At 41.6% G+C, this 26335-nt stretch overlaps 1 protein-coding gene and 1 pseudogene across 3 annotated transcripts in view; both read right to left on the bottom strand.

Annotated features, from left to right (window-relative positions):
- Nucleotides 1–3459: 3459 nt before the first annotated feature.
- Nucleotides 3460–26335, bottom strand: part of SPIN1 (spindlin 1) — a 50344-nt gene continuing 27468 nt past the window's right edge. For all 3 annotated transcript variants that reach the window (XM_063129437.1, XM_063129438.1, XM_063129439.1), the window contains exons 2-6: nt 25733–25947; nt 21341–21389; nt 13457–13710; nt 11031–11264; nt 3460–6915 (exon numbers count right to left, since the gene is read on the bottom strand). In XM_063129437.1, coding sequence (XP_062985507.1) covers nt 6716–6915; nt 11031–11264; nt 13457–13710; nt 21341–21389; nt 25733–25784 — 789 coding nt within the window. In that variant the 5' untranslated portion in view covers nt 25785–25947 and the 3' untranslated portion in view covers nt 3460–6715. The remainder of the gene's footprint in view (nt 6916–11030; nt 11265–13456; nt 13711–21340; nt 21390–25732; nt 25948–26335) is intronic.
- On the bottom strand, nt 21446–21550 carry LOC134400972 (U1 spliceosomal RNA; annotated as a pseudogene).

Raw genomic sequence — 26335 nt, 5'->3', positions numbered from 1 at the left:
CATATGATGAATGATACTACTTAGGTCTGCTAGCTAGTACTCTACCCATTCATTTTAGTAATAGCCAGCCATTTTAATTGTTTTGAGCCACTTAGCCTGAAAGAAAACGAAGGCTGCAACCAATACAGAAACAGGAGGTGAGGTGAGTAGCGGGGGTAAAGCGCATTCTCCAGATACTGGGGTAAAACATTCATCTTTCCCTTTTGTATGGGACTGATACATGCTGAGGAAACGTAGTTCGCATTCGCAATTCCTATCTCATTGTACCTATGAGTGTCCAGAGCAGCCCACAACTTGCATTTCAATTCAACTGAACCTATGTCACTCTGCCATAGCACATTGACCCATTAATGCAGACTTCTCCCAACCTGGTGCTCTCCAACCCATATTGTTTTGATTATCTGGTCCCAAAGCTTCTAGAACACCACCCCATAATCCCAGACTGGTGTTTCTCACTGTGTCTGACTATCCACCCCACCTCCCCGCACTCTTAAATGTACTGGTTCCTCTTTGGTTCTAAATAATTTTGACTACCTTTAAAAGGCAAATATCACAAATAGGCAGTTAAGAATTTTAGTGGTCTTTGGATCATGTGCTACTTCTGATACCTTTATAGTTTTAAAGGGGAACCACTGACAAAAAGATTGTATTACTGATGTATGGTTGTTGTTTTTGCAGATGTTATTTCAGGACTAGCTCAAGTCTACATGGTCTAGTGTAAACTATTTGTAGCATGATACTAACCTTGTAACTTGCTGGCTGGAGATGATGGGAGTTGTAGTCCAACACATCCAGAGGGCATCAGGTTAGGAAAGTCTGCTGTCGGTCATCTTTAGTCTATTTCTAAAGAGCTGAAGCAACAGTGTGTGTGTGTGTGTGTGCACACACATGCAAATGGCCACTTTACAAAAAGACCCTTTTTTCTGTTGGATACAGAACAAGTGGAAAGGGAGAGCTAAACTCATTTCTAAAAGCCCTGACAGGACTCTTGCTTCCGTTATTACTCTTAAACCACCCAGAGTGCTTCGGCTATGGGGCGGTATATAAATCAAATAAATAAATAAATAAATAAATAAATAAAAGCTCAGAAAGAGAAACTGAAGAGCTTCTGGAGAAGACACATTGCATATTAGCCTACTTCATACTAGCATCTGAGGCCGTAGCTAGACCTAAGGTTTATCCCAGGATCATCCTGGGTTCATCCTTGCCTGAGCACTGGATGCCCTGTGTGGCACTTAGATGAACAGGTTTGACCCCAGGACAATCCTGGGATAAACCTTAAGTCTAGCTATGGCCACAGTTGAATTTGGCTGCAACATGGTAAAAGGCCTTCCTGCGGCCACACCCCAGCTTGGACTGTCCTCACAAGGCACATTGTCCCCATCATTTCTGTTGCCACAACAAAATATACTTTTGGTCTCTTACAAGTTTTTGGTTCTTTTACTGATGGATTTTAGCTAACAGATTTATTATGAATTTTAATTCTGTTAGGGTGCAATCCTATTACTCGGAGGCTTACGGCCAAGCCTCTCAGGGTGGGAGGAGTAGCGGAGGAAATCTTGGAGGCTTTTTTGCCCATCTAACTGGGGTGTCTTGGAGGAGGAGGGTAGAAGGCTGGGGAGCCCTCAGGATAACTCATATCTTGACCTCTCCAGTCTCCCCTCCACTCTCACCAAAATGCCCCCTTTGCATTCCTGACCTTGGAGAGGTAGTGTTGTCTCTGATCTTGGATCTGGGGATCCAAACTATCCCATAGCCCCACAGATGCTGAGTGGCATAGCTGTTAATTAAGACTGTATTTTTCTTTGTTGTAAGCTGCCTTGGGCACTGTTGATAGAAAGGCAGGACAAAAATATTTGCAATACAATTTAAAACTTACCAAATTAACAAGGGGAAAATTAGTATTCATATTTCAAGTGGCAAGAAAATTTAATTACTAGAAGCTTGATTACAATAAGTGGAATTGTTGTATTATTTGATACATGCAAAGTGTGGAATTAGCAGAAAAGATCCATTGGATGAATTTCTCCAAAAGCTTTCAGGAAATGTAGGATCTCAATTTCTTCAGCTATTTAGAATATTGGGATGAAAACCCAGCTTCGCCAGTAACCCCATATCCAGCACAACTACTATGCAATGTAAACTTTTCTGCAAGAAATTGGGCTTTCAAGGTGTTTGATATTCCTAGTCTTATCCTGCCCCTCAAGAAGTCTATTAACTTTAAAAGGCAAAATGGAGTAAAAATAAAAGCTTGACACCTTTGAGGAAGCATGATTAATAGGTGAGAAATGTATCTGGTCAGTTGTCACCAATTCAACAATTTTCATATCTGCACTTCGATCATGGATTCAAAGCAGGCATTGCTATGTGCCCAATTTATTTATTTTAAATTATTTTGGGCCACCTTTAAGGTTTTTATCTCTCATACAAGATAAAAAAACCCAATCCAAAAACAATAAAGTTCAATTAAAAAATGTGATTATGAAAAAAGCTAGCAGCCCCAAATGAAGAGGTCAGCAAAAAGGGGTGGGTCTTCATAGCTTTCCTGAAGACCTGCAAAGATAGGGCCTGATGAACCTCTGATGGAAACTCACTCAACTGAGGTGGGGCCATTTCCAAAAAGCCTCCCCCGTACTTTTCATCCTAACCACTCTTGGTAGCAAGCAAATGAGAACAGTCTGTGCTGATGATCTCAAGAGCGAAGGTGGGCTGTTCCAGCTGAAGGTGGTGGTCTTTCAAACAACGGGTCCAATCTGTTTAAGGTTTTAAAGGCTAAAAACCAGCACTTTAAAATTGGGCTGAGAACTACATACTGGCAACCAGTGTACCTGGCACAGTATTGGTGTCACATGAGCTGACCACCCAGCCCCCACCAATACCAAGGCAGCTATATTCTGCACCAACTGAAGTTTCAGAACTGTTATAGTCCAGCCAATGCAGAATCCAATATGGTCACTGTTGCACTTTCTCTCTTGGGCCTGCAGAACCCACTGTAAACACAACAGGAAGCTAGTGCTTTGTAAGATAAATCTGGAAATGAACCAGAATGCTCGTTTCAAGAAGAGGACAGGTTGGCAGAGCTCCGCTGACCTCCCGTTCCTGAAAACAGCGTTTTGGTTCATTTTTGTTTTTGCAATCACTAGCTTCTCATTGGGCTAGCAGTGGGTCCTGCCAGCATGGATGGAGGCAGCATTGGATACTTCCCCACGATCACTATTTTTAAACGAATGGGAGAAAACACACACAAATCATCAGGCTGCTTCACATACTCCCCTTAACTTCCTTAGATGTTGTTCATTTGTTTTTTTGGAATTTCAAGGTAAAATATTGCTGTTCAACTGCCAGACAATTCTATAAAATAGATAAGCATATTTGCTCAGGCTATATATATATATCTCCTGTTCAGTTTTAAACACATCACTACATTTGCCTTGTGAGAACAAGATTTACAGTCATAAGTTGCACATAAAGGGTTTATTTTAAATGTTTTAAGGATAGAGTTACATCATAATTATAAAAATTACTTACAGAATTAAGTAACAGATTTAAAGTGTTTATACTTCTAAATGCAGAGAACAGGGAACTGTCTACATTGTTAAAAAAAAATAAAAAAAATAAACCAAGCTCTAGAGATGAAGTCATTTACCTAATTTTAAAATGTGAACACGAAGACCTTTGAACTATACACATACCAAGAACCATCCAAATTGCACTAAAGATGTAAAATACAAAAAGCACAGCATTTCCAAGGAACCACAAACTTTTTTTTTGGTTCTCTGAAATGGTTGCAATTAATATATCTGTGGAGAAGCCTTTATATTTGAAGTGTACCAATTTAAGGTTAAGAATGTATCCAGCAAAAAAGGCTTTTCCCCATTATTATTTGGGATTTTTAATATGATTCTACTTCAACTTAATTTAGGATTTGGCACAAAAAAGCATAGTGTTGAATTCAACTGATTTTTTATTACATTTTGAGCGGAGTACATGGTCCCTTCAAACGCTGCATGACACATACAACTGGAAAGTTACCTCCTGTTGGCACTATGTTTGCCTCACCAGTGCATTTAATCCTACTAACCACCATTAAAACAGCACAATAAGCAAATTCACAAAAAATACAAAATAAAAAACCTAAAAACCTAAACATTTTTTTAACATGCAACTTTTAAGTTTGTTACATTGAACATTCTATTTTCTAAGCATGCAAAAAAGGGATGGTCTGAATTTAAGTTTGTCTTTTAAATTTTTACAGGGCAGCCTGACATCACGCAAAACACACAATATACAATACTACAGCAGGTAAATGGAGAAAGGCCAGTAACTTTTATACACAGATCCATAGCTTGTGCCACCACAAGCCCCATGATAACTTGGAAAACCATGTTGAACCCTTAGAACAAGGAATCAACATTGAGTTACCAGGGTAACAAGCACTGCATGCAGATCTGAAACATGAGCCTAAAACAAAGCCCAAAGCAGATGGGCAGGGTGTAGAATTAGTCTCAAGCCTAAAAATAAAAAATAAGGTGGTCTAAGCTATCAAAAAAGCAGATGATGTGGACACTTAAAAAACCATACAATTTATACAGAATATAGTTTACTCTAAACTGGCAGAATGTGGTGTATTAAGAGACTTGCAGAACACCCCTCTCCCCTGCAATCGCAAGCTCTTGGAACGCGACATTTTCGGTCTACTTAATCCTCAGCAAGACATACCTTGGATTCATTGTTTATGTAGCCCATAATTCAAAAGTACGTTTATGTGTGTATCTTGTGTGTGTTCAATACACTCACTCATTCTTGTGCCACAAATATCAACTTGGGCTCATGGAGCCAGGCTCAGCTTTGAGATTTACATGCAGGACTCTAAAGAGTCAATAGAAAACATACAGATCTGCAGGATGAAGAACACTGGGTTGCAAATCTGCTCACTTTGTTCAAGAACACAGGAACATTTATGACTCAGGTACTTAGGGCTTAAGGACTGCATTTGAGAAGCTCTTCATGGAAAAGACAATAGCTTGCCTTTGGTTGCCCATGATGAAATACTGGACATAATGCAACAGTAGCAATGGACAAGAGATTTTAAGATACTGTATTTATACGGTGAGTATTTATTACCATTAAAGAGCATAATGAGGCACAAGCCTTAAGGCTACAATATGAATTCAGGCAAAAATAAAAAAAGGTTTAAACCACATGAAGTTTTAATATGTTTACTCACACTGGAGGTAATCTGGACCTCAGAAAGCTGATCAGCAACACTTTTTACTCCTTCTCTAAGCCATATCTAAACAATGGTGTTTAATTCTCATTTACTTGTGCAAAGCAGTTCTTTAATAACTGCAGTGCCCTACCTCAACTTTGTTGCTGTTCCGATATTTTTCCACTGATTACTTTAAAAAGCTGCCACACCAACCTACCACTTTACAAAGAACAGAAATAAAAAACAAAAACAAGGGTGAATTCTGTGGCTGTGGGCTGCTTATTTACATCCACAATCTGCTGTAGATGACTGAACCATGGAGACTGCCTAGCTTTCGTTAGAGAGTACACCATTAGCATGCAGAACCCTAGCGTTCTTTTAATGAAGTTCACATTAAACAGCATACCTCAAGCAAATACAATGTACAGCACAAAAGGCGACAACAGGTTTGAGTTGTATGTCTTGTCTGGACGCACCCCCAAGAAGGCCAGGAAGAAAAGGTAGGTGCCTTCTTCAACAAAAGACAATAAAATGAGAAGGAATGCAGCAGATCAAAACAGAAGGCAACAAATGATTTTCCTTCTCTGCAACACAAGTCTTTAATGTATGAGGACTCTTCTTTCGTGAGGTTTGTCTTTACATGTAACAGATTTCAGTCCACACACAAGAATCTAGGTTGCTAGTTTTGATATTGAAACACCCAGTAGTTGCTGTGTAGTATTCTTTAACGTTAACATGAATTACTAGACTGCTATGGCACCAAGCACCTGGGTTCTGCTAGAAGTTAACAAAAATACCTACAACGACGAGAACTGAAGGCATCCTTGTTCTAAATACTTTGACCAGGTCCTACATTTGCAAATATGGGCTCTTACTCTGCATTTTCTCATCAGCTGTGTTACATGTATATCATGTTCCATTTTCCTGCAACTAAAATGTACAAAAGTCTCATGTAATTGCAGCTTAACAGCTAACCTGAACACAGTACACTGATGTTAATTGGGTTAGGCACTCCTTAACACTGCTTAAAACATTTTGTAATCATCTCTGCCCAAACCCTGGAAACAAGAACTGCCAGACAAGAAAACTTAATGTTACATACATGAAAGCAATATAATATCAAGCTACACTTGCATGTGGCAGTTGAACAGTTAAGTGAGAAGCTGAGGGAAAGTTATAATTGGGGAAAATCAGATTAATGATTACATTGCTAGATCCACTTACACAGCTTGAATTTGCAGCTGCTGTTTTCTCTAACTTCATCCACATCCCCCCTCCCCACCCCCAAAGATGTCCTTCAAGAAAAGGAGTTTCCCTACACAAAATGTGTCATGTTCACATAAAAGTCTATTTGTATAGTTCACAATGGAATAGTTTTCCTGGCAGAGATTGTGAGCTCGCAGGGACATTTAAGCTTTCAAATAAACTGGAAAGCAGTTAAGTCTTTATGTCTACAAATTTTACACTGAAGTTCCACAAGTTTGGCAAAAGTTCGCATGGTGGTGTCTAGGAGGTCTTCACCAAATCATAGACATAAATATGGAAATCATCATCAAACTTGATGAAATAGACTGAGGGTTTGGCTTCAACTTGATGAATGACCATGCCAGTCCTTTTTGAGCCATCTTCTTTGGCATATTCCACTTGTTTTCCCACTAGGCTGTCCACAACTTCACCAGGTTCCCGTTCTGCTGGAGGCGAATCATCTGAGAACACAAAGTTTGAGTTAAGACACATTCTCACAATCATCATCAAGAAGTTGACCAGTAATCCATGCTTAGCTACAAGCAAGAATTTAATGATTGCTTCAACATTAGCAGGATGTATATGGCAACATGCTAATGACCACAAAAGTTTTGCCTCCTAACCCAGAGAAAATAAATCACTGAATGTGCATGCTTGATAGTATTTTATCTGTAGGTCACAAAAACCCCTCAAACTGTGACAAATACAGATACAGTTAAGGCAAGAATACACTGAATTGGTGTTGTATAACCTCATTCTTGGAAGTTTATCTGATGTTGACTATATTACCAATTAGAATTCAGAAAACAAATGGAAAAACTATGTACCTCCCCGCACCCCGCCACCAGAGATAGCTGGTTCAACAAATTCCATATTTAACCTAGATTAAGTGCCACTATAGGTTAGAAAACAAATGGGAAACCCATGCCTAGATTTCTATTGCTTGATAATTTGTATTTGTTTAACAAAATATTCTGTCACAATTTGCTAAGATTGTTTTTAAAAACAAACAATTCATATCCATAGCATGTTCTGGGCAATTCCATGAAGACAAGGATACAGAGGTGAGAATTTAAAAATGCTGCAAGCTGAGTAAAGTTAGTGTGATTTTGTAGAGAATTTTTTGTAGATCAATAATTCATGCTTGTTTAACTTGTGCCTTGATCATATCATCAACTAGAAAGTCTGAAATGTCTATCAAAAATACAGTGTTTGTGAACGAAGAACCAACTTATTAAAATACAGGTAGTAAAAGAAAAATGTTACATGAAATGTACATAATGTATCCTGAACAGGGCACTTAAGACTTTATTTTCTCTAATAAGTATGCTTTAAAAAAATGAAAAAGAGAGGGATGAGTACTACGTATTCTTAAGTAAATAGTGATTCCATTACCATAACATGTGTGTAATGGTTGTGGGTTTTTTAAAAGCATAACGAGTGCGAAGAAAACTTCCAAGTTACTAAGCAAACAAAATTTTCATGATCGTAACTTACTACTATATGTGCATTTATTGTTTTAATGTCTGTTAATGGTAACAGAACTATTTTTCATAGTGACAGAATCATCAAAACCTCAGTAATGGCAACAGCTTCCTCTTTGGCTTGAGGTTATTCCATACACAGTCCAATATGGTCAGTCTCCCATATTCGACCATCAATCACAAGACCATAGCCAGTATTCTGCACTGAGCTACAGTAGGTCTACTTGTAAATATACTGTATGAATTATACTGTATGAATTATGTTCTTGGCTAGCAAACAACACTACAAGATGACGGTTAGCTGTATGTTTGTGTGATTAAATCAGAACATGCAGAGAAAAACTAATACATTCAAAAGCTTGAACAATGAATATACATGGCTCAGAACTGCAATACCCTTCTCCAGGTATGAACATACCCATACATTACAATCGTCATCTAAGGTCATGCCTCCTCCAAGTGAGTTTTGGAGGATGGCAACATGGGGGAGGGTGGTCCCCCAATTGTGGAGTGCTCTCTCCAGTGAGGTCCACCTGGGGCCAACACTGTCATTTTTTTGCCACCAGATCAAGACATGCCTCTACGTTCATGCTAAAATTTCCAGAAATGTTGAAGCCATGGGAAAAAAATCACAATTTCACTGTTTTTTTCTGGGGAAAAAACCAGGAGATTTTGGGGGAATTTTTTAAAGCACTCTTTAAAGATCTAAATTCACTTTGTTGCTTTAGGACAACCTTCCCAACATGGTGCCCCTCCAGATATTTTGGACTTCAATACCTATCAGCCTCAGACAGGATGACCAATGGTCAGGAATGCTGGCCATTGTAGCTCAAAACATCTGTAGGGTTCCAGGTTGAGGAAGGTTGCTTTAGGAACATAAAGCAACCTTTATATTAATAAAGTTATATTATGTAAAACATGGTTTGCTCATAAAATTATCATATTTGAAAACATTAAAAAGTAAACTCAGTAAATTTGTAATTGTCTGAATAAACCACACCTTAAAATTTTAATATACCAAACATGATTAATTTTATGAGCAGACCAAGTTATACATAACATATTTTAGATTCCTAGTTTATGTCTGACCAGAGGGACTCCAAGAAGTTGTCCCTGAAACATCTGAATCATTCTAGAAGCCAGAAGAAGAAGGAAGAACTGGAGGCAGAAGAAGACAAGTCCAGAAACATAGGATTCTGTAGAACAAAACTCAAACTATCAAGAATGTACATTTTCTTTCATATGATATGGTGACTCCATTCACATGTTGGGAAACTGAGCATGAATTGGAGCACCCTAAAATGTATTAATAAAAGATAAATTTGATCAATAATTTTAATACGAAATGAAAGAAATAACTGTGATTTGAATCTTACAGAGGGTATTAAAACCATTTCCCTGATGGCTTCATTATTTCTATACATTTTACATCTATAGTCTTGTTAACAATATATAAACACCATGTCTAAAAGAAAATATTTCATAATCCAAAGCTGTCTGATTTTTCAATGGTTGGGGGGGGGGGGGAGAAACAGCCCTTGGGGGGGAAAGGAAAAAAACTTTTTTTCTTGGCCTTCCCATCTCTATTCCAGGCATTTGACCACATACGATAAGGCTTTTTAATGTTCCTGGGATTTTGTTGATTATTTAACACTGTTTATATATTTTTATATGTTAATGGCTTATTTTATTATATTGTATCTTTATGGTTAGAATCTTTGTAAACTGCTCAGAGACCATTGGCTATTGAGTGGTATAGGTAGTGAATAAATGAAATGTAGTTTACAGGGGGGGGGGGGATAGTCACCTGAACGAAGTTATGTACTGGACTGAATTGACATATATTAAGTGCAAAAAGTGATGTCCAAAAAAGATGCTTCCATTATTTAAATATTTTGAATGCTTCATGCTCTATAATATTTAAGGGATTTTCAAAACTATAGCCTTGGAAGAGGATATGTTCTTTCCTGTGGGTGTATGTAGTATCAACTGAATAACTGGCCTAAAGTCTCTGATCAAACCAAATCCATAGACCAGGGCTGGCTAACTTGTAGGCCACAACACCAGAAGGGCCACAACTCCCATCAGCCCTTGCTAGAACAGCCAATAGTGAGCGATGATGGAAATTGTAGGCCAAAACATTGGGAACACAAGTTACCCATCCTTGCCCTAAACCCTAAATAGCCATTTGTTAAAACAATTGTTCTGATCAAGTGGAACGACATTTCAGATAGACCTAGAATTTCTGGCCCCTCTACCCAGCATCAAACTAGGATAATAGTATTTCTTTTTTTAGCCTTATGCTTTGCAATAAGGGAGGCCCATTTATAAATAATTTGGAGCGTCATCAAACGGGAAATACGTCTTTTCTACCACCCCCTTCACATTGGAGGATCACATTAGAAATTAAGTACCACAAAATGCTCTCTGGAAGCCTGCAGAAGTCAACTTCAGATATAGGAGCAGTCCATGGCTATGGCTTGAAAGCTCTCTGAGGGTCCATCCCAACAACCCACGTACCAATATGTTCAAACAACTCAATTATGAACATCTTAACTATGTGTTAGAGTCTAGAGTCCCACTTCATTCACAGACATTGGGAGCTATAATTGCAAACAGCGGGATATGATTTTTCTTGTAGATGTTTGCAAGATCTGTACAACTCACAGTGGTATAGTTACACAACTATAAGGGAATACTATGAACATGAGGACCTAGACTACAATCTAGATAGCTCTGTATAGCCTACATAGCTAACAGCAGTGGTCAATTATTCCTCTCCTTCCCTCCCATAACAAAGACACACCTCTCCACATAGCAAGCTGCCACTGAAACCTGGAGCTTCATTTTGCATGCAGAACATTCAAAATCATGCTAAAATCAGTAGTTCTACGGAGCATTCTCTGTTCTTCTCTGCTTTCTGTATGTCTAAAGCATATGAACACATTATATCAAGTTACCAGGGTGGTTTACAACAAGAATCATTTCTTGTGTTAGACTCCAATTCATTTACAAATTCTCACTGTCCAAACCTCAAGCATTTTAAAGAGATCCCCCCCTTTCTATAGAGTATAAACCAATGGTCAACTTACTGGAATCAGGCATAATACGGAGATCACCTTCTTTATAGTCATCTAAGAGTTGGTACATGTACAAGACAGGATCCTTCTCATAGGTAATATAAAACCATGTGTTCATTATAGGTGCTCGAGCCAAGACCATTCCCCTCCATTCATCTTTTGAGCCATCTTCTGTCTCAAACATATGTTCTACTGCTTTGCCAATCATTGTGTCTGCCAGGTGGGCATCACTGATTCTAGATGAAGCTGAAAAATAGACCAATAGTTGGTTAACATTTTGTTACAAACATGGCCTGCTGTATCTTAAGATGTCAGAAAAAAAAATGATATGCTTAAGGCGACAGACTAGAGATATTTCCCTGAATTTCCCTAAACCATTCTTCTGGTTTATCCAGACTGAGGTACAAGCTTCTATCCATGATTACAGAATGAACAATTCACTGCCATCATATTCAAGTGAGGAAGTTATTTCAATAATCATTATACTTTAGAAGCTAAACAAAATAATTCTGATTCGACATATTGAAGTAAACGAATGCATGAGAAACTGAATGAGTCTCTATTTTCAGAGAAGACAGTAACAAGAAGGGAGTGGCCACAAAACCTTTATTGAATTCTTAATGTTATGGGGAATATTGAATATTAGAACAGCCTGATCTAGAACTCGATGTTAGATGTTAATTGCAAACTGAACAAGACCCAGCACTAGAAATGTGATAATATGAGCTGCTATTCAAATAAAATTAGGTGCACAAATCCTAGGGAGCATCTCAAGTGGTTTGCTAGATTCTGGCTCCAGTATTACTAAATAAAGGCCTGATAAATATTTTATTATTTGGGGTATATCAATTAGAAATACATTAACCAACTCCTCTAACCAGCTTAGCATATCAATATCTAAAGAAACACACAAGCATATTAGGTCCCACAAGGCATAGCCTAGTAAAACGAGGGGTCTCAGTCCTAAATCTTAAAAAGCAATGTTGCCAGTGACTGATCGAATAAGAATGTTTTACTAAGCTTATAATGAGACCACTCCTTACAACTCAGCTCAAATTTGTCTCCAAGACTAGACAGCAGTTTTCTCAAATTCCAAATCTAATTTTACTGTCTATGATATATGCCTCAACACAAAGGGAACTCCGCCGGATTGTATTAAAAATCCACCAAGCCTTCCACACTGTTTCCACAGTGGTCAACCAGATGCCTCCAAGAAACTCACAAGGAAGGCATGAAGGTAACAGCGGTCTCCTATTTTTGCTTTCCAGCAAAGGGCATTCAAGGTATATTGCCTCTGAATCTAAAGTATGCATACAGCCATCATGATTAGAAGCCAGTGACAGAAATCTCCATCAATTTGCACAGTCCCCTTTTAAAGACATCTTAACTAATAGCCACTAGGACATCTTATGGCAAAGAATTTCATGAATTTTATGTTGTGCAAAGAGCTGCTTTCTTCAGTAGCAGATCTCAAACAAATCAGTTTCACTGGATGACCAAGTTCTAGTGCTATGAGAGAGGGAAATGAATTCTCCGTCCACTTTCTCCATGCCATGCATATTATTATTATTTTCAAACCTCTGTCACATCCCCTTGAAAGAGTCTGGCTGCTTTGGGAGGCTCCTTGATCCATTTTTGTCACTCAAGGCCCAAGCTGCTGCTTATGTGACATTGGAGTGCTTTTTACCACTTAAGCTGCTGTATCAGCTGAGGCCCTACCTGGACAGAACCCTGTCCAGGTAAACTCCATTAGACTATACTACTCTATGTGCTCGGGGTGGGTGGGGTGGGGCTTCCTTTGAAGACAGTTCAGGAACAAGACTTAGTAAGCTATTCAATGCATCTGAACTAACCAGGATGAGGCCTTATCATATTACACTAATGCTATGCCAATTGTGCTGGAGCCCAGTCTGTTTGTGAGTCAATTAAAAGTGTTGGCCTTGGCCTTTAAAATCCTTTAAGACTTAGGACAGCCAGTCTTTGTTTCTTTAGTGATCTTTGGTAGAGGACATTCGGCAGATGCTCCTGCTGTCTGAGGGTCTTTATCGGATGATACTTGGAGAGGGCCTTTCCAACAGTGGTGTGCCAATTATAAATGCTCTCTCCAGAAAGGTTTGCCTGGTGCCTCCAGGCTGAAAACCTTAAAGGCTGTCCATAAAAGACTGTTTAGAAACACCAATTAATTCATAGAATCATAGAATAGTAGAGTTGGAAGGGGCCTACATGGCCACTGAGTCCAACCCGGTGCTCATTTCAGGAATCTACCTTAAAGCATCCCTGACAGATGGCTGTCCAGCTGCCTCTTGAATGCCTCTACTGTGGGAGAACCCACAACCTTCCTAGGCATTTGGTTCATTCCACTTCTTCAACCTTTGGCAATGAAAGTCAACCTCGATGCTTTCAAAGCAACACATTCAGGTCTAATCAAGAACACTTACCAACTCTATCTGGAAGGACCTCAAGTGCCGAAACCCTCTCATCTTTGTGCAGTTCTAGTCCATAGACACAATCAAATCCATCATATTTAATAAGGTAGAGAGAGGGATTTACAGGAACCTGATCTAGGACTGTGCCTTTCCACTGTGTCACAGGTCCACTCCCTTCTTTCCATCCATGCTGTATTCTGCAGCCTACAATATTTCTTCTGGGTTGAGAAATGGGTTTGCTTGGTCCCACGTTGTTTCGATGCTTTCTATATTTAAATATAAAACCATAAGCTTTAAAGTCAGTTGAACTATTCCCAGACATTCTATAGAATGAAGCACCTCAAACCAACATTATATAAACCTATTTTCATGAACATGCCCAGACCTCACTAGACCTCTCTGTGAGCAGTGTGACACCCTAAGAGGATGGCATTGCAGCCCTCTATCATGTCAATTTTCTCCAGAAATGGAAGGTGGAGACATCCCGGACCACGTGACAGCCACTTCAGTATTCCTAGAATTGCCCCAGAATCCATGGAAGAAATAAGTCCTGACTCAATTCCTGGAAATGCTTCTACCCTAATTGAGAGCTGTGCTTTGGACCAGAGAAACTCTAACCCAGGGACAGGCAACCTGGTGCTCTCCAGATGTTTTGGATTATAGCTCCCATAATTGCTGACCACTGGCCATGCTGGGTGGGGCTCCTGGGAGATCACCAGGTTGCCCACCTGTACTCTAGCCCATCCCAAGAAACAGAAGTATATATCTATAGCTAGATAAATAGACATATATATCTCAGACTCTTCATTACCCACAAAGGTAGAGGAGACTCTTTCCTCTGGTTTGGATTCAAAGAGGCACAAACTTAGTGGTCCTCATGCAATGGAGATTTTCTGTTCTCCCCTTCATTCCACCCCCAAACCCCTTCTTCCTCTAGATCAGCTTTGTGTGTATGAGGGGAAGCAGCCAGGGGTTTTGGAAGAACTGGCTCTCCCCTGCAGGCACTCATCGATTGCCTCCTGCTCGAGCATATGGGATGTAAACTACAGAAAAACAGGTAAAGGGCTACTTAGGGTAAGCTCTAGTATGAAATGTTTGATGTCTGGCTAGTTAAGTCATTGCCAGTAAGTCTTAAGGCTATGTTTGTACTGGAGTATTGAAAATGTGATTAAGGGATTTCCTTTTAGCTCTAGTAATTTCCCCAACTTTGATGCAGGTTATTTCCACTGCACTTCAGAGGATTTTCTGTATTTCACATGGAACTTCAGGTTAATTCACACAATAGTTTTCACTTCTTGTCTCCCAAGCATGAACTTTCACAAGTGGAACACAACATGCAAGCAGAAAAGATCAAAGATCTTGGCTGCGGAAAGACTGTGATCCAAGGCTGCTAATGAAAGATCATTGAAGTTTACATTGCCCATATTTGTTATTTCCCAGCTCATTGAAGTGCACATTGGGTGCTTTCACATTGATGATATGAGTGAACAAGTCCCTCTGAATGAGGCTTTTGCAAGCTGAAGTTGATATACTGCAGAATCAGAAACAATGGTAGCAGATGAACTTGACTTCTAGAGCCCAAGAAAAGACAGGTTGCTTACCTGTAACTGTAGTTCTTCGAGTGATCATCTGTGCATTCACACATGCGAGGCCAGCTTCGGAAACTTCTCAAGCTGAAAATCTTTTAGGCAGGAACCCCTCCCCCACCGTCCACTGAGCATGCTCAGGGGTTCCCGCCTAATCCCCTCAGTTCCTGAAACCGCCTAAACAGTCTCACTGAGGAGAACCACCAGGTGATCAAAAAGAAATTAATGACACCATAGTGGGGACGGTGGGAGGGTTGTGTGACTGCACAGATGACCACTCGAAGAACTACAGTAACAGGTAAGCAACCTGTCTTTCTTCTTCGTGGTCTCTGTGCATCACACATATGGGAGATTAACAAGCTGACTTACCGGAGGTGGGTGGTGTCAGTTGGTATATGAGTAGTCATAGGATTGCCGATAAGACGGCACGCCCAAAGGCACAGTCTCTGTGCGCCCTGATGTCCAGGCAGTAGTGACTGGCAAAAGTCAAAGGTGTCGACCAGGTAGCTGCTTTGCAGAGGTCTGGTAAAGCAATCCCCTTTTCAAAAACCGTAGAAGTGGCCACTGCTCTGGTGGAGTGAGAGCGCACTTTCCCCTCCAACGGGAGGCCAGTGCGTTCATAAGCTAATTTAATAGTCTGAACAACCCAAGAAGATATTCTCTGCGGAGATGCTTGGAGTCCCTTTTGTTTGCCCCCATAACAAACAAAAAGTCTTTGGGATCTCCGGAGAGTTGCTGTTCTGGACTGGTAGAAAGCAAGGGCGCATCTCACATCCAGGGTGTGCAGAGTCGACTCAAGGGGAGATGATGGCGATGGAAAAAAACTTGGCAGAGTAATAACCTGGCCAAGGTGAAAAGAAGACACCACCTTTGGAAGAAAGGCTGGGTCTGGTCTAAGGACCACCTTGTCAGCATGAAACACCGTATAAGGTGGGTCCATACGTAGTGCTGCTAACTCTGATGCACATCTAGCAGACGTGATGGCAACGAGGAATGCCACTTTAAAAGTCAATAGACGTAAGTCTGTCTTTGCTAATGGTTCAAAGGGTTTTGCAGCTAGTGCTTTGAGCACCACGGAAAGGCTGTTCCCATTGAGGAACAAAGGAACAAACTGGTGGGATGGTATTCTTCATACCTTTCATGAAACGTTTGGTTAAAGGGTGGGTGAAGAGCGAACATCCCTGAACCCAACGGTGAGAGGCAGAAAGAGCTGCCAAATAAACTCTAAGTGACAAGAACTTAAGTCCTTTTTTAAATAAAGAAAAAAGAAAAGAAAGCACAATGGGTAAAGGTGCTGTAAATGGGTTTTCATTTCTGCTGAAGGCAAAGGCAGAAAAAACTTCCTATTTTTTAGTGTATGATTTTCTGGTGGCCGGTTTTCTGGCTGCCAGAATAACGTCCCATACATCAGTAGGCAGGGATAGATTATCTATCGTTGCCTGATTCTCCACGTTGTCAGGTTCAGGGACCGGACAGCTGGGTGGAGAATGAGTCCTTTCTCCTTGGAGATTAAGTTGTGACATTGGGGCAGTTTGATAAACTCCGCTGAGGACAGTTTGAGTAGCGGAGTGAACCACGGCTGCCTTGGCCACCAAGGTGCTACTAATACGGCGTTGGCGTTGTCTGTGTGCAACTTCAGGATCACCTTGGATAGGAGTGGTATGGGGGGGAACAGGTACAGCAGTTGTCCTGTCCACGTCGTCTCGAAGGCGTCTCCTAGGGATCCTGTCCCGTGCCCCGCCCATGTGCAGAATTGGTTGCAGATGGCGTTCTCCGGTGACGCGAATAAATCTATTGCAGGCTGTCCCCATGCCTGAAAGATCAGTTTGAGAACAGAGTCTTTCATCTGCCACTTGTGCGTGTCCACGAAGGTGCGGCTGAGGTTGTCCGCCAGGATATTGTCCTGGCCTGCGATATGAATGGCCGTTAAGGTCATGTCGTGGGCGATAGCCCAGTGCCAAATGTCCAACATTAGGGTAATCAGGTCCATAGACCGTGTTCCACCGTTTGCTTATATGCCAAACAGCAGCCATGTTGTCTGTATGGATTTGGATTACATGTCCTGACAAGGTCTGCTGAAAAGCATTAAGTGCCTTTTGGATGGCCATCAGTTCTAGGACGTTTATATGCCTTTTCCTGTCGGAAAGGCTCCAACGCTCCTGAATTGTAAGATCTCCGCAGTGGGCTCCCCAGCCCAGAAGGGATGCGTCCGTCATCAGATGTTGAGATGGCAGTGGAGGTCTGAAGTCTAGGCCCTGCATAATGTTGGACAGATCTGTCCACCAAAGAAGAGTGTCCTTTACTTTGGTAGGGAGCGACAATTTCACTCGATGAGCGTCCGTTGTATTGTCGTACTCCCACAGAAGCCACAATTGTAGAGGTCTCATGTGCAAGCGTGCCCAAGGGACAACGCTGACAGTTGCCGCCATGAGACCTAGTAGTCTTTGCACCTGGAAAGCAGATATGGTCTTGGAGCGAAAGAGTTTGAGTGCAAGTCGAATTAATGTTGCAGCTCTATCCTCCGGAAGGAAAGCCCTGGAGCGGGTTGAGTCCAGAATTGCTCCAAGGAATTTAATTTTTTTAGTTGGTTGAAAATTTTTCTTTGTTGATGCAAAGGCCTAATTCGTTAAGGAGGTTGATGGTAAGGTGGGTGTTACGGGTGGCTTCCTGCTCCGTACTAGCCACCATCAACCAATCGTCCAAGTAGGGGTAAATCTCTACCCCTCGAGTTCTCAGAAAGGCGCAAACTGGTGCCATACACTTAGTGAAGACTCGGGGAGCAGTAGAAAGACCAAACGGAAGCACTTTAAATTGGAAAATGTCTTCCCCTACTATGAACCGGAGGAATTGGCGATGGTCAGGGTAAATTGAGACATGAAAGTAAGTATCTTTGAGGTCAATGGAAGTAAACCAGTCCCCTTGGGAGAGGAAAGGTAAGATGCTTGCTAAGGAGTTCATCCGGAATTTTTTAGGATTGATGAACTTGTTCAGGTCTCTAAGGTCCAAAATAGGTCTTAGCCCCCCATCCCGTTTAGGAACCGTAAAGTAGCGGGAGTAGAACCCGCACCTTAGGGCATGAGTTGGTAATCGCTCTATGGTGCCCTTCTCCAAAAGAGAATGGTCTCTTGCAATAGAGCATCTGTAGGTGGAGAGAACCCTGCAGTTCCTAGGGGAGGAGGAGGGTGGTAAACTCAACTTTGTAGCCCCGAGAAATTATGCTGAGGACCCACCTGTCAGTGGTAATGGTGGTCGAACTATTATAAAAGGGGGCAAGGATGTCACCAAATTTTGGTGCAGAAATTATAATTATGGGGCAGTCAAAGACTCCGTCTTTGACCTTGGTCTGGTTTGCTTCTGATTTGTTTGAAGCGTCCTGAAAATTGTTGCCTCTTGTACTGACCTTGGGGTTGGTACAGAGGGGGTCTATCTTGAAATTGTTGCTGCTGTCTGGGCTGGAACTGTTGTTGAGCCCTAGGCCAGCGTCTTGGGCGGAATGCTCTTTGAATCTGTTGTTGCTGCTGCCCAATTCCCATCTTTTTGGCCGTGTTCTTGGCCTTTTGGATGTTTTCCATCGATTCATCGGTGGAAGAATGAAATAGGCCGTCTCCATCAAAAGGCAGGTTCTCAATACGGGTGCGTGCCTCTTGGGATAATCCTGCAGACCTCAACCATGCATGTCTTCGCAGGGCAATGGACCCTACCATGGCTTTTGAGGCGCAGTCAGTAGCGTGTCTAGCTGTATTGAGTTGTTGCCTAGACAGTGTCATGGCCTCAGTATAAAACACATTTGCCAGTTCCCTTTGGTCAACTGGTAAATATCCAGATAGGGATGCCATCTTCTCCCACAAGAAGAGCTGATATTTAGCGATGGTGGCTTGGTAATTATGTACTCGCAATGACGATGCTGTTGAAGAATAGATTCTTCGCCCTATGCCGTCCAGTCGACGACCTTCTTTATCTACTGGCGCATTATGTCTTTTATGAGTGCGTCCCTGAGATGCCTCTACGATTATGGAATTGGGCTTGGGATGAGGAAAAAAAAAGGAGCGGTTTTCTCCTGTATCTTATATGTATTATCTAACCTCCTGGACATTGGTGGCATAGAGGAGGGCAGCTTCCACGACTGTTGTGCCATGCGTACTAGCACAGGCAAATAAGGGATGGCTGCTGGAGTAGCTGACTCACAGTATGCGTCGTCATAAACTTGGTCGTTCAATTTTTCTATGGGTTGAGACATTTCAATTCCCAGTGATCTTGCCATCCTTTGCATTTGGTCAGCAAAGTGTGACAAGTCCTCCGAGGGAGAGACTACATTCGAAGTCCCTACAAGGTCATCCAGGGAGGGAATGGAGGGTACAGGTGATGCCTCTTGGGAGGAGTCAGATTGGTAGTCCTCCTCCGATGGAACGTCCAACGTGTCTACCCTCATGTCTGAGAGTGGTTGTAACGCTTGAGCCGGTACCGTGGTGGTCGGTACCGTAGCTCGCGTTGGTTGCAACAAGCACCTCGGTACCGCTGGTTGAGGCGGAGGCGGCATGGCTGCAGCATCCTCCAGGGGCGGTGGACAGGAGACCGTCTCAGAGGGTGGCTGACGAAAACGCGGGTATGGGTCATACGGGCGTTCTTGAGGGTAGTAATATTCTTGGTGTCCTCTGTGCCTCCAGTCCTCATAGTAATATGGAGGAAAATGTGGAGGTTGCCAATCGGCATAGTAGACCGTACCCCTCTGTGGGGACCTGGGTCTTTCAGTGTAAGCAGCATATTGCCGACTGGAATGAATTGAAGCCGGTGAACAATCACGGCCATATCCATAAGGAGGTGTTTGTCGGTATCGATAGGCTTCGGTATCGACCTGTGGTTGCTGTCGGTACCGACGTCCGTCGGTATCGATGTCTTCTTGGTACCGAGGGGAAAAAGGTCTCCGATCTGCCATGGTGTTATCCAGCGAGGAGCCCCTGATTTCACCTTCCGAGATCGATGCCCTTACACTGGGCTCATCAGTCAGGACCGTGACAATATGCAGCAGCGATGGGACCGGCGAGTTAGCAACTGGCTCCTCACACGGCTGCGGTTGGTTCGGTACTGATGGCGAAGATGGGGTTGCCTGTCTCGGTATCGAAAAAGGTGTCGGTAGCGATAGCCTCGGTATCGGGCTTATCGCATGCGAGGGAGGTCTCTGTAGTGAGAGACTCGATATTGGGCTTCTATGCCCTGTGTCGTGGCTCGGTACCGAAGTACTCGGTACCAGGCTCCTCGGTACCGACGGAATCGGTTTCGATTACTTTTTCTTTCCATTTTTTGTCATGGTTTTGCTCTTTTTTCTCTGAGGGTTTTCTGCCTCAGAGTGCTCTCTCGCTCTCTTAGAGATTTTCTTTGCCGCCTTTGTTGCGGACTGAGAGGAGAAGGGGGGAACCGCTAAGGCTTCACTCCTTGTCGGAGGATGTTGGGGCATAGACTCCATCTTGTGTGGAGATGTAGAAACGCGAGTCGCTCTCAGTTTGTCTACTGCCTCCAAAGCCTTTTCCCAGAGAATAGCCCGAAGGCGCTCTGCGCGGTTTTTTCGTGCCTGCCTTGAAAACTTCAAGCAAAAGGCACACGACTCTACATGAGTCTCCCCCAAGCAGAGCAAGCACAAAGAATGTCCATCGTTTTGTGCTATTTTCTGTCCACAACTGGAACACTTCTTGAAGAGGCCTTGATGTGCCATAGGCACCAAGACGCCGACAAACAAACAAATAATATATATATTAATAGGAAAGATAGAAAACTGGAGAAACAAGAGAAAGAAGGAAAAATTGATAGATTTTTCAGCTATGGTATAACAAAAAACGCACTATACCAAGAGAAGTCTCCAAACGCTGTTGACCCACAGGCGGTTGAAGAGAACTGAGGGGATTAGGCGGGAACCCCTGAGCATGCTCAGTGGACGGTGGGGGAGGGGTTCCCGCCTAAAAGATTTTCAGCTTGAGAAGTTTCTGAACCTGGCCCTGCGCAGGCGCAGAGCCCATATGTGTGATGCACAGAGACCACGAAGAAGAATGTGTTTCTACACATGTACTTTGTTTTTTTAAAAAAGTTTCATTTTTTTAAACATAAATCATCATTAAGTGTTACACAATGCAAGGTCTTAAAATGTTTAATTACATATTAGGGCTGCAACCCAATTGACCTTCACTAAATCTCCAGGAACAAAACATTCACACAGCTCCTGAAACAAAATAGCAGGCCTCAATAAAGCTGACATTCTTGAAATTACATATCTATCACAAAAGCTGCAAAACATCAGATTAAGATTTGCAAAACCGCTTACTTGTGGGAAGCTCTCTTCTTCATCATGCTGGCAGATACACCTGCATGCCCTACAAGAAAGAGGTCAACAGTGACTAAGCCAGCAGGCATAGGTGCATATGTGCAGGTTTATGCAGTCAAGTTGGGTCAGCACACCCGAAGTGCAATGGATGAGCCTCACCCTGGTAAAACCTCCTTCATGATCAAGGTGTCTCCCCTGCCAGGGAAGTAACTTTAAAATCACTTCACTGGCTGCCAATTCATTTCCGGGTGAAGTATAAAGTGTTGGTTATTAAAGCCATACATGGTTTGGGTCCAGGTTACCTGCGGGATCGCATTCTCCCATACAATCCACCCCACACATTCAGGTCCTCTGGGAAGGGTTTACTCCAGTCAGCCACAACTAGGCTGGCCACTGTTACCCAGAGGACCTTTTCTTCTGCCGCCCCCGGACTGTGGAATGGCCTGCCAGAGGAGATTAATCAGCTTAATGCTCTCTCTGAGTTTAAGACAGCCGTAAAGACTAGTCCCTTCTGGCAGGCCTACCCAAATGAATTTTAAATCTAAGAATTTTAAGATGCTGTGATTTTAATATTGTATTGGTTTTATGTGCCCTTTTAACTAATTTTATGTATTATATTTTATTTAGTGTTGTTCCGCACCTTGATCCAGAAGGAGGGGCAGGTAATATATTATTAATTATGATGATGACGATGATGATCAAGCGTCTTTCTTATCTGCTTGCTGAGATTGCAAATGTTCACAACACAAAGCACACGGATTAAGTCCAATGAAATAGTATTAAAACCTAATTTAACCAGCCCTAGTCAACCAAGGTTTACAGTTCATTTCTAAAAACATTACTGCCACCAGAAGACTGGGTTCAGACATCTGTGGCATGCAGTTCCTTCAGCAGGCTCACTTGGGGTTCAGAAGGGGTTGTTTTCTCTGCCCATTGGGAGTTTCTGTCCCAATGCTGCAGCTCGGGACATCTCTTTTATATACCTCAGATAAGACACCAAACCTTGCTTATTGCAGTTTGATGTCCATCTGACCATTCAGAAAGAGTCCCTATATGATTTGTTTTTTATTCTTTCTTCTTGTCCTGGGCATTGATAATCTGATGACATGAGATAAAAAGTCCATGGGTGGGATCAAAACTTTGACATGCTTATAGCAGACCCACTGAAAGCAATAGTCATGACTAACGACCCACTGATTTCAATGGATCTACTCTCTAAGCATGACTAAGTCTGAATACAGCCACATATCTGATTTTGCTTTTGTCCAATTTCTTGTTGTGGAAGAATCCAGTCTACCAGTCCAGAGACAGACAAAGAGAGAATGTGATAAGCCAATGATAAGCAAATGATCCAAACTTAATTAGATTTATCTAACCAACTTCAACTCTGTATCAAAGCCATCTGTTTGATGTTCTAGCATATTTTGCTATAAAGCAAAATTTGAGTCAAGTCTTGGTTTGTGTTCAAAAGCTAATATCCCCTTGGTTATATATGGAGCACAACCTCCCATGATTACTTCATCTCTAGGCCCAAGATCTAAATTAACATATGCTAATATATGTCAATATAGTCACATGCGTTATGACATACGGGTCTTCTCTCAGAATATTCTTTCTGTAAGTAGGAGACCCTGGATCACCAATGTAACCGAGTCTATTCAGATTCCTCCAAGAAAAAATTGTCATCTCAGCACAGAAAAATATTCAAACCATGGATATAAAAAAGTTTGTATGTCTATTTACCATGAATCACTCTCTTAGACCAGGTTTGCCTTTCTTTTACTATTAAGATAACTTCATAAGAACACTCAGTACAAGGCCTATACATGCATAGATTCAAACACATGACACATTCAAAACCATGCTAAGGCTTAAGCAGAGCAAAAACAATTCAGGCAGCTTACCAGTCTTCTCCCTACAGGCAATTAAAAAGGGTAGCTTTCTATAAGAGAGCTCCACTGTAGTGTTCCCCAAATAAATCTCTTCTATTTATGATCTGAGAAACTCTCAATCTCTAGGTGATAACATTCTCAATTTTATGGTTCTTTCTGGACTTTAATGGCACTGTAACTTAGAATTTGCTTGGAGGCATTTGATCATTGAATTTCCTAATTACATAGGGCAAAGTGTCCTGGATATGTGATATCGTACACTTGCATGTTGGCTGTAGCGAGATTGGGACACGTGGTAATATCACCTTGGAAAAGAACTAGTCTATAGGGATTTAGAGGCAGCAAAATACCTCTGTGGTAAGATGCAGAGGGAGAATATTTTAGTTACAACCTGAAATATCCTATTCTAAAAGGATATAGTCATACATCCACCATTAAACAGGTTCATTAGTTCAATTGGAATAGTCAATTACTCTTATTCATACAATTATTCAGAAAACTACTGAAAGACCTATCTCCACATTTGCAAAACATGTGACCTCATCACAATTATGTCCAGCGTTATGAGCAGTCCAAGAACTTTCGTGTGTGTGTGTGTGGGGGGGATGCTGTTGTTCATGATCTGTGCAAATAAATGCCTTGACACACTTATCTATATTTTACTGATTTCAGGCTAAAGAGCTCACCCAAGGTCTTTGAGAAGGAGTTGATGGCAATTCAGATTTCCAACCTTGAGAATCGGCAAGCTGTTTTTCTTGACAACTTATTACAGCCACCCCCAAACTGGCGCCTTCCTGATGTGTCAGATTACAGCTCCCATCATCCTCAGCCAGGATGGCAAATGGCTATGCTGGCTGGGGATGATGGACTTTAATGCCATTTTCCATTTTTGGGGTTGAACTGTGGTATCTAACAACAAGTTCCATGCCTGCTCTAGTCTATCCAGGTGTATTCTAGTTGTTCTTTGATTTGTAACTTTAGCATACGTGCTTCCATATCAGGACATTTCTGAAAAGTTAAAGAGCATTCTTCCCTCTCAGATCACAATCTCTCCCCATTTTAAATGCCAGTGTGCTTTTAAGACTTCTTTTGGCATGTTTGCTTACCATCTATGCAATTTCCCTGATTTAAATTTGATATAGAAAGGCAACACAATAATGTACATTTGCCTGAACACAAATATTTATCTTTGGAACTAAGCAACTTTAATCTTGTCTGAGGAAATATTCTGATCATGGAAATTCTATGAATGCTTTATATCAGATTAAGTCAAAACTAGACTGCAGCACAACTGAAAAAGCAGTCTAGTTGTCATAATAAATTAATATTTGACCACTTGACTCATAAAGCAGATATGATGTATATTCCAATTCAAATGCTAATATGTTAAGAATGTCAACTTTTATTATATATTTATTTACAGAAGACACCCTGTGGGCAGGGCCTATCTCGTTAACATCTACATAAAGTGCTTCTGAGGCACTGTATAAATAATAAATATCAAGACATGCCGTGCCAACAAAATAAATCCATTCTAGGAATGAATTTAAAGCAGATATTATTTAGCCATATGGAGGTATTCCTAATTGTGCATGGTGGTGTTTGAGTGGATAAATCCCAACCGTGTCAACTGTGCCCTCTTCCTTTACCATGCCCAACATCCATATGTTAGATGACACAAGTGCATCTACCCTAGACTTGTTTATGCTCCAATGATTTGAACACCATAAAATAGGTGATGTACAGGCTTCTATGCACATGTATTGCCCGACATAAGAATGTCAGGTGTGCGAAAGGGTCATGGTCAGACATCATGATTGCGATCATCCACCTTCTACTTCTAACATGAGAACATCTCTGTATATGGATTTTGCATAATACAAGCCAAATTGTCAGCAGAATGAAGCAAGATTAATGACACATCTGACCTGTAGGGGAGTCTCAAACTGGGGGACATCAAAAAAGAGCAACACTGGCCAGATCTACACTGAGCAGGATGTGACACTTTGGAAACAGTTTGAAAACTGTATGTGGAGCATGTCCTGGGCCCCAACAGTTGTCACTACTGTTATAAACCATTTTAAAGCAGTAGTGTAGATCCTGCTGTCAATAGTCATCTACTTAAAGCCTTATTATTGGAAATTATGTGAGAAAAATATTGCAGCAGGTCTTAAATTGCTAATGGTTCTCAAAACTTTCTGAGCAGCCAGTATAAATCCTCCTTAGTAGCTAAAAATTCTAAGGAACAACAGAAGCATCACCTATTCTTTATTCTAGCAGATCTTACGTCCCTCTTGGCACGTTGAGCATTCCAGTTTGAATGTGCCACTGTATACTTACAGTAGAACTTTAGTGTGACATGACAAGTTAAAGAAACTAGCAGAACTCTTAGACACAGGGATCTGGCCTCCAACACCTACAAGCACCACAATGCAACATATAGATTTGCAGCCACCAACATTTGCCAACCACTGGTGGGATGCATGGAAACATTACCTACCTGCATCAGCTCTGGATCGCTGACCTGGTGCCTTTCCAAATGGGGTCTTCATTCATCTGTATTTAAGTGAGCAGCAAAGCTGCTGAACTAGGGTGAAAATCCAGTTCTATTTGGTGTTGTGAAGTTCTCCTCAGTCTTGGAATAATAAGTATAACAATCCAAACTCCAAACCAGGATTATCTTCAATCCCCAGTTGCTCACTCAGTTATAATATTCTGCAAGAGAAAGACAAAGACAGCCAGATCAAGGACTGCTAATAAGCAATCTGTAGGGTGACGGTCAGAAACCGTATGTGTCCAACAAGGCCAACAAAGAACTTCCTGTCTGCCTTTTCTCTCCTCACTAAGCTGGATAACCTGCTACCAACCTCTTTTCCCAGCATCCACATTCCAGCACCAATAAGAAGAGTCACTTCAGTAGTGGTACTGCAATGCTGCTGTACTCTTAATCATTTGCATTTGGGATGAAAGAAGCATTTCATCAGATCTCTGCCTGGTGGAAAGCAGTATCTCCTACCTTCCTTGGAGTCCAGGCCAGCCAAAGTGTATTTTCTTCACCTGACTGGGTCTCCTGCGCACACAATCCCTTTCCAGGTAAAACTGC

The sequence above is a fragment of the Elgaria multicarinata genome, chromosome 6 (genome assembly GCF_023053635.1).
Source record: "Elgaria multicarinata webbii isolate HBS135686 ecotype San Diego chromosome 6, rElgMul1.1.pri, whole genome shotgun sequence".
In the NCBI taxonomy this organism is placed as follows: domain Eukaryota; kingdom Metazoa; phylum Chordata; class Lepidosauria; order Squamata; family Anguidae; genus Elgaria; species Elgaria multicarinata.
This window is presented reverse-complemented; position numbering and strand designations above follow the sequence as displayed.